The sequence below is a fragment of the Perissodus microlepis genome, chromosome 8, assembly GCF_051167445.1.
Source record: "Perissodus microlepis isolate ML-2025 ecotype Zambia chromosome 8, ASM5116744v1, whole genome shotgun sequence".
NCBI classification, from domain to species: Eukaryota; Metazoa; Chordata; class Actinopteri; order Cichliformes; family Cichlidae; genus Perissodus; species Perissodus microlepis.
In genome coordinates this window covers 27,544,969-27,560,246 of record NC_140468.1, presented here as the reverse complement: position 1 = coordinate 27,560,246, position 15,278 = coordinate 27,544,969, and the positions used below count along the sequence as shown (strand labels likewise).

Sequence of the window (15,278 nt, the reverse complement as noted above, 5' to 3'; positions counted from 1 at the left end):
TTACTCATAAGTCACAAAACACTTAAGCAAAGATTCACGGGAGCTGAGAGGATCACTAACGTGTCTCACACAATCATCCAGCGACGAGAGGATCTGCGTCCCAGCCTCAAATAGTGGACAGGTAATGACAGCTAATCGCGAACAGGTGTGTGGGCCAAGGGCGGGAGCCCGCAGTGAGCTCCGCCCAGGCAGAGAGGAGAGAGAGGGAGAGGGAGAGAAAGAATACAAAACACATGTAGCCTTGCGGGGCCGGCTGGGGAGACACGGGGACCATGACAGTACCCCACCCCTCAACGGGAGCCTCCCGGCAACCCACCAGGCTTACCTGGATGCCTGCGATGGAAGTCCCGAAGCATATCCTTATCCAAGATAGCCGCCCGAGGCACCCAGGAACGTTCCTCTAGCCCGTAGCCCTCCCAATCCACCAGGTACTGAAAACCTCTACCCCGGCGTCAGGAGTCCATGATGCGGATGATGTTGTAAACCAGCTGGCCATCCACGAGCCGGGGGTGGCAGCGGGGGCCTGTAAGGAGGGCACAACGGGCTGGAGAGCACCGGCTTGACCTGGGACACATGAAAGACATTATGAATCCGCATGTTGCGCGGCAGGTTGAGACAGACGGACACAGGATTGACAATGGCATCTATGGGAAAAGGACCAATAAACTGGGGTGACAGTTTCTTGGATTCGGTCCGTAATGGCACAAAACCAGTAGACAGCCATACCTGTTGTCCGACGGTCAGCGAGAGCCTTGTTCCGTTCTGCTGTGCGGAGTAGAGCGGCCCGAGTCGCATGCCAGGCACGGCAGCACCTACGGAGGTGAGCCTGCACAGAGGGAATGGTGTGCTCACCTTCGATCGCTGGCAGCAAAGGCGGCTGGTAACCCAGGGACGCTTCAAAAGGAGACTTGCCCGTGGCGGTAGAGATGTGGCTGTTGTGTGCATATTCAATCCATGCAAGCTGTTCACTCCAGGTTGATTGGTTATGTGAGGCGACACAGCGGAGGGCAGCTTCAAGCTCCTGGTTGGCCCGCTCCAATTGTCTGTTACTCTGTAGATGGAATCCGGAAGAAAGACTGACCTTGGCCCCCAGCGCGGAGCAGAACTCCCTCCATACTCGGGATGTAAACTGCGGCCCTCTGTCCGAGATGACGTCCTCAGGGATCCCATGGAACCTGAACGCATGGGAGGTGAGGAGCCGAGCCGTCTCCAGGGTAGTGGGGAGCTTCAGGAGGGCAACGAAGTGTGCAGCCTTAGAGAAATGGTCAACAATGGTAAGTATTGTGGTGTTACCTGCAGAGGGCGGCAGACCCGTGATGAAATCCAGAGAGATGTGCGACCATGGACGGGCCGGTGTGGGAAGAGGCTGAAGAAGACCCGGCGGAGGACGGTTGGAAAGTTTGTTCTGGGCACACGTTGAACAGGCTGATACATACTCCCGGGCATCCTTAGCCATGGTGGGCCACCAAAAGTAGCGTCGGAGGAAGGATATGGTGCGGAGGACCCCCGGATGGCACGAAAAACGGGTGGTGTGAGCCCACTGGATAATTTGAGGGCGGACGGCTAAAGGAACGAAGAGGCGGCCGGGCGGACCGGTTCCCGGATCTGGTTTGGTTTCTTGCGTCTCCCGGATTATTGACTCGATCTCCCAAGAAACAGCTCCAATCACACAGGTGGCCAGGAGAACGGGTCCGGGGTCCGATTCCTCCCCCATGACGGAGAACTGCCGGGACAGGGCGTCTGGCTTCACATTTCGTGACCCTGGCCTGTAGGTGATGGTAAAGTCAAAACGAGTAAAGAACAGCGCCCACCTGGCTTGCCGGGAATTGAGACATCTGGCCGAGTGAAGGTATTCCAGATTTTTGTGATCCGTCCATATGATGAACGGCTGCGCTGCTCCCTCCAACCAATGTCTCCACTCCTCCAGGGAAAGCTTGATGGCCAGGAGCTCCCGGTCCCCGATGTCATAGTTACATTCTGCGGGAGAGAGACGGCAAGAATAGAAGGCACGGGGTGAAGCTTACCGTCCTCCTGTTGGGACAGGACTGCCCCCACCACGGAGTCCGATGCGTCCACTTCCACAACGAACTGCCATGTGAGGTCCGGTTGCCAGAGAATGGGTGCAGTGGTGAATCTCTCTTTGAGCAGGGTGAAGGCTTGCTGAGCGGCAGAATCCCACTGAAAAGGAACTTTTGGAGAGGTGAGTTTAGTGAGAGGGAGAGCGATTCTGCTGAAATCACGGATGAATTGTCTGTGGAAGTTTGCGAATCCCAAAAAGCGTTGCAGTTGCCGGCGATTTGGAGGTGTGGGCCACTCCACCACCGCTCGCACCTTCTCCGGGTCAATCCTTAAGTTCCCCCTCTTGATGATATAGCCCAGAAAAGCCACCGAAGTCATGTGGAACTCGCACTACTCCCCCTTCACAAAGAGCCAGTTTTCCAAGAGGCGTTGCAGGACCTGCCTCACGTGAACTTGGTGCTCCGTGAGTGTCTTAGAAAAGATCAGAATGTCATCCAAGTACACAAAAACACAGCAGTTAACAAAATCACGAAGCACATCATTAACCATTGCTTGAAACACAGCAGGAGCATTGATCAGACCAAAAGGCATCACGAGATACTCAAAGAGGCCCAAGTGTGTATTGAATGCAGTCTTCCACTCATCCCCCTCCCTGATGCGCACCAGATGGTAAGCGTTGCGGAGGTCTAGTTTGGTAAAGACAGTCATGCCCTGAAGCAGCTCACAAGCAGAGGAAAGCAACGGCAAAGGATACTTGTTCTTTACAGTGATCTGGTTAAGGCCCCGATAGTCAATACATGGGCGCAGTGACTTATCCTTCTTGTCCACAAAAAAAATACCAGCCGCAACAGGGGAAGAGGAAGGGCGATCGATGGCGCAATCGTACGGGCGGTGGGGGGGAAGGGACCGCGCACGATCTTTACAAAACACATCCTGCAAATCATGATAAACCCGCGGAACCGCTGAGAGGTCCGGGGAGCCGAGCGGTGAGTCAGTGGGCGGAAGTGGGACGGGTGGAGTGGCTGCCCGGAGGCAGTTCATGTGACAATTCACACTCCATCCCATTATGTCACCTTTTTCCCAGTCAATGTGCGGGTTGTGGAGTACAAGCCAGGGGTGATCCAGCACTAGTGGGGTGAGTGGCGCTTTAAATGAAAAAAAAAAACAAATCCTCTCCGTGTGATTGCACGAGAGAGAAAATGAAAGAGAGCAGGAAGGTCACAAGTCCGGGGAGGAAAACTATCACACAGGAGAGGGAAATTACTCACAAGTCACAAAACACTTAAGCAAAGATTCACGGGAGCTGAGAGGATCACTAACGTGTCTCGCACAATCATCCAGCGACAAGAGGACGCAGATCCCTATTTGAGGCTGGGATCAGCGTCCCAGCCTCAAATAGTGGACAGACAGGTAATGACAGCTAATCGCGAACAGGTGTGTGGGCCAAGGGCGGGAGCCCGCAGTGAGCTCCGCCCAGGCAGAGAGGAGAGAGAGGGAGAGAAAGAACACAAAACACATGTAGACATGCGGGGCCGGCTGGGCAGACACGGGGACCATGACAATCTCTGTGTGAAATATAGATAGAAAGCACTTAATCATAGAAATATAGTTCTTGTATGAATGGGTGAGTGAGGCATCTTGGATAGAGTGCTTTGAGTGCTCAGGTAGAAGGCAGTAAAGCACTATATATAAGAACCAGTAGATTTACCTATTTGATGCAAATAAATGTAGTCTAAAGCCCTTTGAGGGGTTAGTAAGACTAGAGGAGTGCTATATACACACTACTAAGACATTTGCCAAGTGCCACTGTTCAACTGATTGCTAACGTAAAAAAACAACAACAACACAGCACATAGGCATGTGGATACGGTCAAGACCATTAGCTGAAATTTGAACGGCTGACAATCAGAAACTGTTCCCACACAACAACTAGAGAGTTTAATGCCAATGTTTGAAAAAGTGGTGAATGGCTAGACTGGGTTGAGATGTTAGGACTGCAGTAACTCAAATAAACACTCGTTAAAACAAGGCATGCAAAAGAGCATCTTGAAATGCGCAAAACCTTGAAGCAGATGTACTACAGCAGCAGAAGATCACACTGTGTCAGCTACAAACAGGGAGTTGATGCTTTGGCATGAGCTCACCATAATTGGACGACAGAAGATTGCAACAATGTTGCCTGATCTGAGAATTTTGCTTAAACAACATGAAAGCAATGATCTATCCTGCCTCATGTTAATGGTTCAGCCTGCTGGTGGTCTAATAGTGTGGGAGATATTTTCTGGGAACACTTTAGGTCCTTTAGTAACCCAACCACACACCCTGTGCATGCAACTTTTATTTTCCTTTCCTCTCTTAGTGTGTGTGCCTTTGTGTCTTCCAGGGGACAGACTGGTGAAGGTGAATGGGCAGAGCATTCTGGGGAAAACCTACTCTCAGGTTATAGCACTCATCCAAAACAGGTTGGAGATTTTTTTTTTTTACATCTCATTGATTACATCTAAATTCTTTATCAAGGATTAGACTCATTTTTTATGGTATTTTTTATTTTTATTTTTTGTAGTGAAAACATTCTGGAGCTCTCTATTATGCCAAAAGATGAGGATGTGTTGCAGTTGGTAAGTGTGAGTATAGTCTTTCTTTAATATTCTCTTCTTCTCTTCTTTTCCCTTGTGACTTGTGTAACCATCAGTGAGCTAGCCATCAGTGTAACAACAGGGGTTTAAGTTTCTGCTTCAGTTCATTCAGAAACTGTTCAAATGTTTGTGCATGGACAGAAAGGACTTCATTATCAGCTGGCATGCTCAGGTAACTGTGTAATTAATTAATTCTGTTAAAAGAGAAGGGGATGAGATAAAAATAGATCACCCAACAAAGAACCTGTTGAAAATGCTTTGAAGTTTTACAAGCTGGGTTCCAATGTTGGTTGTACGGTAAAGATTTACAGACAAAAAGCCAGAAAAAGTGCTGCATAGTGCATCCTGACTGACTCTGCCCACTCTGCCCTCTTGCTGTCCCTGCTGTTCATCCTGTATTTCGATTTTACATTGTCTCCTCCCCCCTGCTGTCCTCAGGCATATTCCAAGGACGCCTACATGAAAGGCAATGAGCCATACTCAGGTAAAGCCCGAAACCTCCCAGAGCCACCACCTCCTTACTATCCGTCAAACAAGCCCAGCTCTACTTCCTCACAGACTAGCCGCAACATTTACAGCTCCGTTGACAACTGGCAGTGTCGAACCAGCCCTGTCACCCCACCATTAGACAACCGCTGCCCTGCTGCTTCTACTCCCCCCGAGTGTTGGTTTAGGAGTCCTGAGGATCCAAGCGTTCGATTTGCCCCATTGGGGGGACACCGCGGACGGTCCTCATCTGCCGTTACCGCACTGGACTTTCACTTTGTTAACCACAATGCAGCCATCGCTTCTGCAACTCTACCTCCACCTCGGAAAGCTCCTGCCCATGTTCATGTTGGCACCCTCTACCACCAGCAACTGTCAGACTATAGCCACACTCATGGCACAGAATGCATCTCACCCCAGTATCGCAGTATATCTCAGGATCATTTAGCTGAGCTGGGGTTGGGCTTAACAGTTACTCCCAAACCATCAGCTACTGCTGTGGCTTCTTTAGAGCAACGGAGAAGAGAAACCTTCCTGCATCACCAGGCAGCTGCTGCTGCCCACTATTCCTGTTGGTTCAGCAGCTGTGGTAGTTCATCAGGACCAGCAAAGAAGTCCTGTTCAGAGACCCTGCTGGCAGCCTATGCCGAATATGAGCACAACTACGGACGTTCTATGGAAACACTGGCCCAAGCCTCCGCTCTGGTCAGTCCACATTCTGAACAGACTTCACAAAGCTCCAACATGATAAAATTCAACATACAGAAAGACCTGAGAACCTCAGAACCTCAGCACCAAAGCACAGGAAAATCATCTATCACAACTTCTTCTACAGGGCCTCCCAGTGAGAGACAGTCAGGTCAGCAAGTAGCAGAGCCCCAGAAAAGGAGAGGAAGAGAGGAAGAGCAAGTGGGCTACAAAAGCTACAGCCCTACTTTTTCCCACAAAGCTGGTCATGTCTTTCAGCAAGCCCACTCCTTTAGAGAGCCTGGCTACAGCAGCCCTCACCTTGACTGGAGGCCTGCCACCAGAGACAGCCCTGCTGATACTGATGTAGGGTCCAAGTTCATTACCCCTCAGTCTGCATCAGAGGAGGAGATAATGGAGCTTGGGGAGCACCGAGAAGTCATCTCCCCTGTATCCGTGACTCAAGAGGTGGTCCTAAGGCAGAAGCTGCCTCCAGGTCGTCATACACCCATTCAGACTCTGCAACATTCGAACTACAACACACCTGTGGAGTCCACAGAGCTGCCTGGTTTGACACTCTGCACCTCTCCTGTTCCTGCAGAGACTATTCCCAACCGCAGGTCCAGCGGCAACCTGGCACAGAATGTATTTGATTCCTTATCCTCTATTCCCTTCATAGGTTAGTAACCTTTCCTCAAACTTGCATAGTTATACGGTGTCAGATTGTAACAAATTTAAAGGTTATAATGAATGCTTTTAAATTGGATATTTACAACAATGATAAAAGTGCTATTTTATGTCATTATTCATTATTCTCAACATTTCTTGTCTAGTCTGCTGACAGATGGAGAGAAATAAAATATATCAAAGAGATCTTTAATATTTGATCCAAAACTAAAACTTGAGGGTTAGTTCACAAAACTTACAAAAAATGCAACTGAAGGCACAAATAATCTTTAAGATCCTGTCAGCTAGGCAAATAGCTCAGCAGCATTGTCTCAAAAGCACTGTGAGTGCCAGTCTTTTTACCATTTATCAAAATTATATCACAATATTTCAAGAAAAGTTGCAGTAAAAGTATTTTTGTCAATATAGTAAAAAAAAAAACCAAAAAAACAACAACGTTTCACTGACGTTTGCAGCATGGAGCACCAGGTCACATTTATATGTGTGAGTAAATGGTAAAATGGTAAATGGCCTGTATTTGTATAGCGCTTTTCTAGTCCCTAAGGACCCCAAAGCGCTTTACACAACCTGTCATCCACCCATTCACACACACATTCACACACTGGTGATGGCAGCTACATTGTAGCCACAGCCGCCCTGGGGCGCACTGACAGAGGCGAGGCTGCCGGACACTGGCGCCACCGGGCCCTCTGACCACCACCAGTAGGCAACGGGTGAAGTGTCTTGCCCAAGGACACAACGACCGAGACTGTCGAAGCCGGGTGAACTCCCAACTCTTGAGCCACGATAAATAAATACAGGGCATTTATTTTAACCTTTTTTTAATGAGTTACACACTGCCTAATCTATTTAACCATGGTGTCAGCAGCAGCAGTATTACACCTAGCGGCAAGGCATAAATCAAATGTAGGCCTAAAAATTACTTAGGTAGGTTTTTGTTTGTTTGGTTGGTTGGTTGTTCCCCCTGAAAAATGAAGTAAAAATCTAAAATAACTGCTTTACAGTTAAATTCAATAATAAGTGAAGTAACTTAACCTCTTACCTTTTCAGGCTTTACAGGAGCCACAATATTGTCACATAATTGTCACAAAATTGAAACTGAAAAATGTTTTTTGTGATGTCGAATCATGGTCAAGCTTTTAACCAGCTGCCTAAAGCCAATCAGCATCAGTAGCTTTCATCCATCATCTGCTCTTCCTATCATATGGAGTGCAAGTAGCAAACACAAGAGTCGTGTTTACATTTAGGTTGCACATCACCAGCTGCTAGTATCTCCTCTTTCGGGGTCTAGTTTTACTCAACACTGTTTTTGTTTTACAACAATCCTCGATTCCACAGGTATCATGGGACAACAGCAATGATATCACAATATCACATTTTTAAATGTGATATTTAAATAAATAATTTAAATTGTGTGAAGTCATTCTTCCGTGGATCTTGCCACGCTCCTGTGCATTATACCTGGCTCTGAAGATCGCGTAGCCCTCCGGTGCTGTTGGCTCGTCTGGTTTCACAAGTTTGAAAAAACAAAGCGCTGACCAGTCCTGAATGCACTGCTGCATAGATACGCTGTATCAGAGGTGCCGAATCATAACAGATGGTAACTGTACTGCCTCTGCTATGGTTGGGCAGTCAGCTAAACTCCTTCCCCACATCAAGACTCTGATGACACGATTCCCGGTTCACAGGTTTATTGACACAGGGAAAGGTGAAACTGTAACAAACAGTACAAGGCATAATCACTGTACTTATTCACCATGTACATATATAACGATGAAAATATATTAACCCAGTTTTTTTAATATGTCAACATGCAATGTTCATATGAATTACTTCCCTTTTTAAGTCAAATACAAACATCAAATTATGATTTTAACAAGTCTTGCTATAATGAATGCCTCCAATTCGTTTGTCGTTCCCCTTTAACTAGGTCCATAAGCGATTGCTAGCGTAAACTGCATAAGATTGGTTTTATCATTAAACTTACAGAAAAATGAACTTACTTGAAAGAAAGTGGTCTATACATGCACATAAAATATAAAACAAGTCTATACATACCCACAATGCTACCAAAGGCATAGGATGTATGTGGATGCCACTGGATTTATCTGGCTAAGGCCACCATGCTGCACATGCCTTCTCCTTAATACACAGACTTACTTCCTGTTTACCGACGACATCATGTCCTATTACAGACTACAGGTTTTAAGGTGGCACCAGAGAGTTACAATTGCATATTTAAACATTTACCAAATCCAAGAAAACAGTCTACCTTAAAAACTTTTGATATCAGAACAGTAACTTTGGCTGAAACAAGAAGACACAAAAAAACAACAGCTAAAAAGTAGGTCTGACTCTAAGCAATCTATGACGTTTGCAACAGACCACCATGTTAATTCAAAAAGGCCTCGCTTGCCTCAGTTAAGGTCGTGTTCATGACTCAACAATAAGAATGAAAAAAAAAATAGCTTCCATGGGTGATTTTCCAGTTTTCCTGCCTTTCAGCCTACACAAAAAAATTACCTGACAATAAACCATCTTAAACTGAACATACCTAACAATGAGGCTGAATTAAAACATTGTTTGCTGCTTAACTCAAAGATTTTTTTTTTTTACCAACAAATACTGTTTTAAGATCCTCCTGGCAGCAAACAAAAAAAGCCCAAACAAAATGTTGGAATCAAGAAAGTCTCCCTAATACCACATTGTTTGTCAATATTGTCATGCATATAGATTCACTGGAACAAATAACATTTTATTATTAGCCATAGCAACTAGCTGCTACTTTGATGAAATTTAAAAGACAGCTAACATGGCTAGTGAACAATTGATAATCGTTAAAAACCTATGTTTGCTGTGTGTGCTGACCAGGCTGACATTTAGTGATTCTATTTATGACTCACTGTTGTTACAACAAGAGCTTTACTGACCCCATTAAGTGTTATTCAGTGATGCGAACATCAACTCCTGTTCATGAGTTCAGCTGCTACTCAGGGGAGGAGAGTGCCTGTCTGTCCGCAGCAGTGGTGTGTGATGAAGTGTGTCAGCTGGAAGAGGTGAAGACAGTTTGTATCCATATTGTTGTAAATAATTATCTAATCCAGTAGTAATGGTCACTTTATTATTGTGTCACAAGTGTTTGACACAATGTGTAACAAGTCTAGCTTCTTGTGAAAAAATGTTTCTAGATTAGACTCTTAAGTAATGTTAAGAACGAGATAAATATCACAAAGTGCTTCACATCAAAAATGTTTAAAGAAACAAATCAAAACAAAAATTACACAAAAGCAAGCCTAAAAAGAGTTCTAGATGAGTTTTAGGTACATTTCACAAAACATCACTGAGTCCAGATCTCAGGCTCAGTAGGAGAGCAAGAAAAAAAAGTTACTGAACAGATCATCTACTGCTTTCCAAAAGTGACTATACGTGACTATAATAGTAAGTTCCAGTTTTTTGTATTAAACTTCATGCTTCTTTATAGAAGAACATACTTTCTGTCTAATAAGATTGCACATCTAAAGCAGTGTTTTAGCATACGACCTTGTTAGCATGGCAGGCTAAAATACCATGCTATGTGAAAGCAACTTACAGAAAAATGAACTTACTTGAAAGAAAGTGGTCTATACATGCACATAAAATATAAAACAAGTCTATACATACCCACAATGCTACCAAAGGCATAGGATGTATGTGGATGCCACTGGATTTATCTGGCTAAGGCCACCATGCTGCACATGCCTTCTCCTTAATACACAGACTTACTTCCTGTTTACCGACGACATCATGTCCTATTACAGACTACAGGTTTTAAGGTGGCACCAGAGAGTTACAATTGCATATTTAAACATTTACCAAATCCAAGAAAACAGTCTACCTTAAAAACTTTTGATATCAGAACACTCCCCGCCTGGCGTGATTAACGCCACCACACTTTGTCAATGACAGTTCAACACCTAGACATCTGAAGCCAGAAGAAGTACTATTTCTGTAATGGGTCTCACAAACAATGTTTCTCCTCCTGGCTTGATGACCTTGACCTCGACCTGGCGAACTTTACCATCTTTGCTTTGGAAGGTCTGTGTTACCAGACCAAGTGGCCACTTATTTCTTTGTACTTGACTGTCCTTGAGGAGAACAACATCCCCTGGCTTAATGTTTGGGTTAGATGACTGCCACTTCCTACGTGATTGCAATGTTGGAAGGAACTGCTTGCGCCACCTGTCCCAGAAGGTGTTGGACAGGTGCTGGACTTGTCTCCACTGATGCTTGTAGAGGTCAGAGGCTCCAAACTCTCCTGGAGGAGCAGGAACACAGTTTACCTTCTGTGTTAGAAGAGCAGCTGGCGTAAGAATGAATGAGTTGTCGGGGTCAGTTGTTACAGGAACAAGAGGCCGGGCATTAATGATGCCTGCTACTTCTGCCATGAAAGTTACCAACACTTCATGGGTAAGATTCCCCTTGAGCTGGAGGAACATGGAGTCAAGAATCCTTCTAGCCAGACCAATCATCCTTTCCCACGTTCCACCAAAGTGGGAGGCATGTGGAGGGTTGAATGTCCAAGAGCATCCTTGGGCTGACAGGTAAGACTTGACACCATTGTGGTCAATGTTAGAAGGTATCTTCAAGGACTGACAAGCACCCACAAAGTTAGTGCCTCTGTCTGATCGAATACTTTTGACCGGCCCTCTAACTGCTAGAAACCGCCTTAATGCGTTGATAAAGCTGGATGTGTCGAGGGATTCTATGACTTCAATATGTACGGCTCTTACGCTCATACATGTAAAAATCACGGCCCACCTTTTGCTGTGTGAGAGGCCTCCTCTAGTCCGGCGTGCAGAAACACTCCAAGGACCAAACACATCAAGGCCAACATTTGTGAAGGGAGGGTCTGTTGAGAGACGATCTGCTGGAAGGCTGGCCATTTTTTGGCAGCTTACTGGAGCTCTAAGTCTTCTGCATGTCACACATCGGTAGATGATGCTGCTCACTTTTCTCTTTCCACCAACTATCCAAAATCCAGCTGCACGGACAGCCCCTTCCGTAAAGAGACGCCCTTGATGGTGAACTTGTTCGTGGTACTGTCTAATGAGCAGGGTTGCAATATGATGATTCCCTGGAATAATCACAGGAGTCTTCTCACTCTGAGCAAGACTCGAATAGTGAAGACGACCTCCGACTCTTAGTAGGCCATGTGCATCAATAAAGGGATCGAGACTTTTCAGAGGACTACTTCTGGGAACCTCTTTCTGTATTATGATACATTTGATCTCCTCGCCATAAACCTCTTCTTGGACTGTTCGAATGATGATGTCTGAGGCTTGGGTGGATTCCTCAACACTAAATCCTGTCTTACAAAGATGCCAGCCCTTACAAGGTTTGTTTGTTGTGATCATGTTGTAACAACTGGCAATATGTTTCAGATGGGCGATTGCACGAGTCAGTGACTGCCACGAAGAAAACTTGGTGAATCGTTGAGACCCAAGTTGCTTGGATGCTGCGGCAGTGCTTAATGTGGACACAAGCGGTCGGATGTCTGGATCTGAACCTGGGTCCACAAGATCAAAGGTGATGTCAGGGATGTCTTGCTCTGGTTTGGACAGAAACCTGGGTCCACTAAGCCAGTTGGTGTCTTTTAAAGTGCCTGCAGCAACCGAACGTGTTGCATGGTCTGCAGGGTTCTGGTTTGTGGCCACGTAGCACCACTGGCATGGACTGGAGGATCTTCGAATGCGCAGGACCCGATTACTTACGTACACATAAAAACGCCTGGTCTCATTACAAATGTAGCCCAGAACCACCTTACTATCTGTGTAATAAGTCACAGCATTAAGCTGAAGATCAAGTTCTGCTGAGATCAGGTCTGACAACTCAACAGCCAGTACTGCTGCACAGAGCTCTAATCTCGGGATTGTGTGCTCTGGACGAGGAGCCAGCTTGGCCTTTCCCATGACAAACCCCACATGCTGATTTCCAGCAGTGTCTGTGACTCTAAGATATGCTACTGCAGCAATAGCTTTTGTTGAAGCGTCAGAGAAAACACACAATTCTCTGTTGACAGCTGTCGATGGTGAAGTTTCAGTGTAGGGTCTGGGTATCGTCAGACTTGACAACTCTGTCAGTGAAGCTCTCCACGAGGCCCAAGCTTCCTCCTTGCCTCGAGGTAATGGCGCATCCCAGTCACCATTCTCAGCAGTGAGCTCTCGCAGAATGGCCTTGCCTTGTATGACAACTGGTGCTACAAACCCAAGAGGGTCGTAGAGACTGTTAATGATAGATAAGACTCCCCGGCGAGTATAAGGTTTTGTCTCCTGGGAGACACTGAAGACAAAGCAATCTGTTTGAAGGTTCCAGTTGAGCCCGAGACTGCGCTGCATCGGTACTGTGTCTGCATCAAGGTCAAGATCTTTAAGGTCACTTGCATAGTCTCTTGAAGGAAAGGCTCTCATGACCTCCTTCTTGTTTGCTGCGATCTTATGCAGCCTCAGGTTAGACCTGGAGAGGACATCCTGTGTCTTCTTTAACAAGTTGATAGCTGCTTCGACTGTAGGCAGAGACTTCAGTCCATCATCTACATAAAAGTCTCGCATCACAAAATGCTTTACATCAGGGTCAGCATGGAACTCACTGACCTGAACGGATTGATGCAGGCCGTAAATAGCCACTGCAGGCGAGGGGCTATTCCCGAACACGTGGACTGTCATGCGGTAGTCCACGATATCTTTGGAGAGGTCATTATCACGGAACCATAGAAACCTCAAGAAGTTTCTGTCCTCTTCTCTGACCAAGAAAGAGTAGAACATTTGTTCTATGTCTGCTGAGAATGCAACAGCTTCCTTTCTAAAGCGAATCAATACACCCAGCAGTGTGTTGTTCAGATCAGGCCCCGTCAACAGCACATCGTTGAGTGACACACCATTGAATCGAGCACTGGAGTCAAAAACTATTCTGATCTTCTTTGGTTTCTTGGGATGGTACACACCGAATGTTGGTAAATACCATCGCTCTTCCTCCTCACCCAACGGAGGAGCCAACTCTGCATGACCATTTTTGAACATCTGTTCCATGAAGCTAAGGAAGTGTTCCCTCATTTCAGGCTTCCTCTCAAAGTTGTGAGTGAGAGACTTGAGACGCTTCAGTGCCTGAGGCCTGTTGTTAGGAAGCTGCTGACGTGGACTCTTGAAGGGTAAAGGGGCTACCCAGCTGTTATTTGTGTCTTTCTGTAGTCCAGCCTTCATTATTTTCATGAATGAAGCGTCCTGAATTGAAGGAGCAACTTGGTTATCCTCTTTGGTCCTCTTGAACACATTGCATCCAAGATGGTCAACATCGCAGATGGACTCTTGTTCAGGACATGTTGGAAGATGGTCTGCAACCTGGATGGCGCTGTACCTTTCTTTAACACAAAACACATTAGGGCATGGGTTAAAGATAGATGGCCTTCGCAGCTCTGTGGTATTTGTATAGAAGGAGCTGATTGCTGATGGCCTATGGACACTGCCGAGACACACGTTGCCCAAAACAACCCACCCCAGATCTAACTTCTGAGCATAGGGCTGGTTGTGTGAACCATTCACCTGTTTGCGGACTTTATGTACTCTGATAACGTCCCGCCCTAGGAGAAGCATGATCTGGGCATTTGGGTCCAGATCTGGGATGAGGTGTGACAGTGACTGTAAATGTGCATGATGAATAGCGACATCGGGGGTTGGAATCTCATCCCTGTTGTTGGGAATTTCATTGCATTCTGTGAGACTGGGTAATGGAATGCGGACAGTCCCATCAAGAGATTCCACCTCATAGCCACTTGCCCTCCTACCTGATGATTCTTTTACTCCTGCACATGTTCTCAGTATGTATGGCGCACATGGGCTTTTGTCACCAAACACTTCAAAAAACTCTGAGCGAACTAACGACCTGTTACTTTGCTCATCCAAAATTGCATACAGCTTCACTGCTTTTTCTCTGTTCCCAGCTGGATATACCTTCACGAGGCATATTTTGGAACAGGATCGGTCCATCAGATCTCCCCCGCAAACCTTTGTGCATTTGGCTGTGATGTCCGATTGAGGCAAAGTTTCAACTTCCTCCCTGCCATGGTCTGGAGCAGGGTCCTTCACTTCTATCCAAGGTGCAGGCCCTGGATGTAGAGCTGTGTTGTGCCTTTCACTTTTGCACTCAGAACACTGCACTTTGACTTTGCAATCCCTAGCAAGGTGCGATGATGCTGAACAGCATTTGAAACACAGATTGTGCTCCTTCAAGAACATCTTGCGCTCATCAATCGGTTTTTCTCTGAATGCACGACATTTGCGTAATGGGTGTGGTTTCCCATGAATGGGGCATACTTTATCACAATCATCAAGCTTTGATGAGAACTTACTAGAATCAGAACTAGCTCTGGAGGATACGTCCGTTTTACAGACTGAGATTCCTCTATGCTTGTTTGGCTGCCACGCTAACTTTTCAGTCCTGGGGCTGATGTCTGTCTGAGTGATGAAGTTGAAGCTTGGATCGTTGGCAATGCTAGCCTCCCGGCTAACAAACTCGACAAAAAAGGTAAAGGGCGGATACGGCACATGCTCTCGCCGCTTGTACGATGCGCCAGCTGAAGCCCACTTTCTTGCAGACGAAAGGGGAGCTTCTGCACGATTGGGTTGACACCTCTTGCTGTGTCAAGGAATGAAAGTCCAGGTAGGTCTCCTTCATCCTTAGCCGAAAGAAGTTCCATCAGAAGATCACTCAACTTTGTTAACTTAGCATAGT

At 46.3% G+C, this 15,278-nt stretch overlaps 1 protein-coding gene across 7 annotated transcripts in view; it reads left to right on the top strand.

The window, feature by feature from the left end:
* Positions 1–15,278, top strand: part of LOC146382140 (rho GTPase-activating protein 23-like) — an 84,437-nt gene that overhangs the window by 46,386 nt on the left and 22,773 nt on the right. For 4 of the 7 annotated variants that reach the window (XM_084938468.1, XM_084938466.1, XM_084938472.1 and 1 more), the window contains exons 5-7: positions 4,403–4,481; positions 4,583–4,643; positions 5,094–6,507. In XM_084938468.1, coding sequence (XP_084794594.1) covers positions 4,403–4,481; positions 4,583–4,643; positions 5,094–6,507 — 1,554 coding nt within the window. The remainder of the gene's footprint in view (positions 1–4,402; positions 4,482–4,582; positions 4,644–5,093; positions 6,508–15,278) is intronic. The other 3 variants (XM_084938467.1, XM_084938473.1, XM_084938469.1) reach the window with 2 other exon arrangements.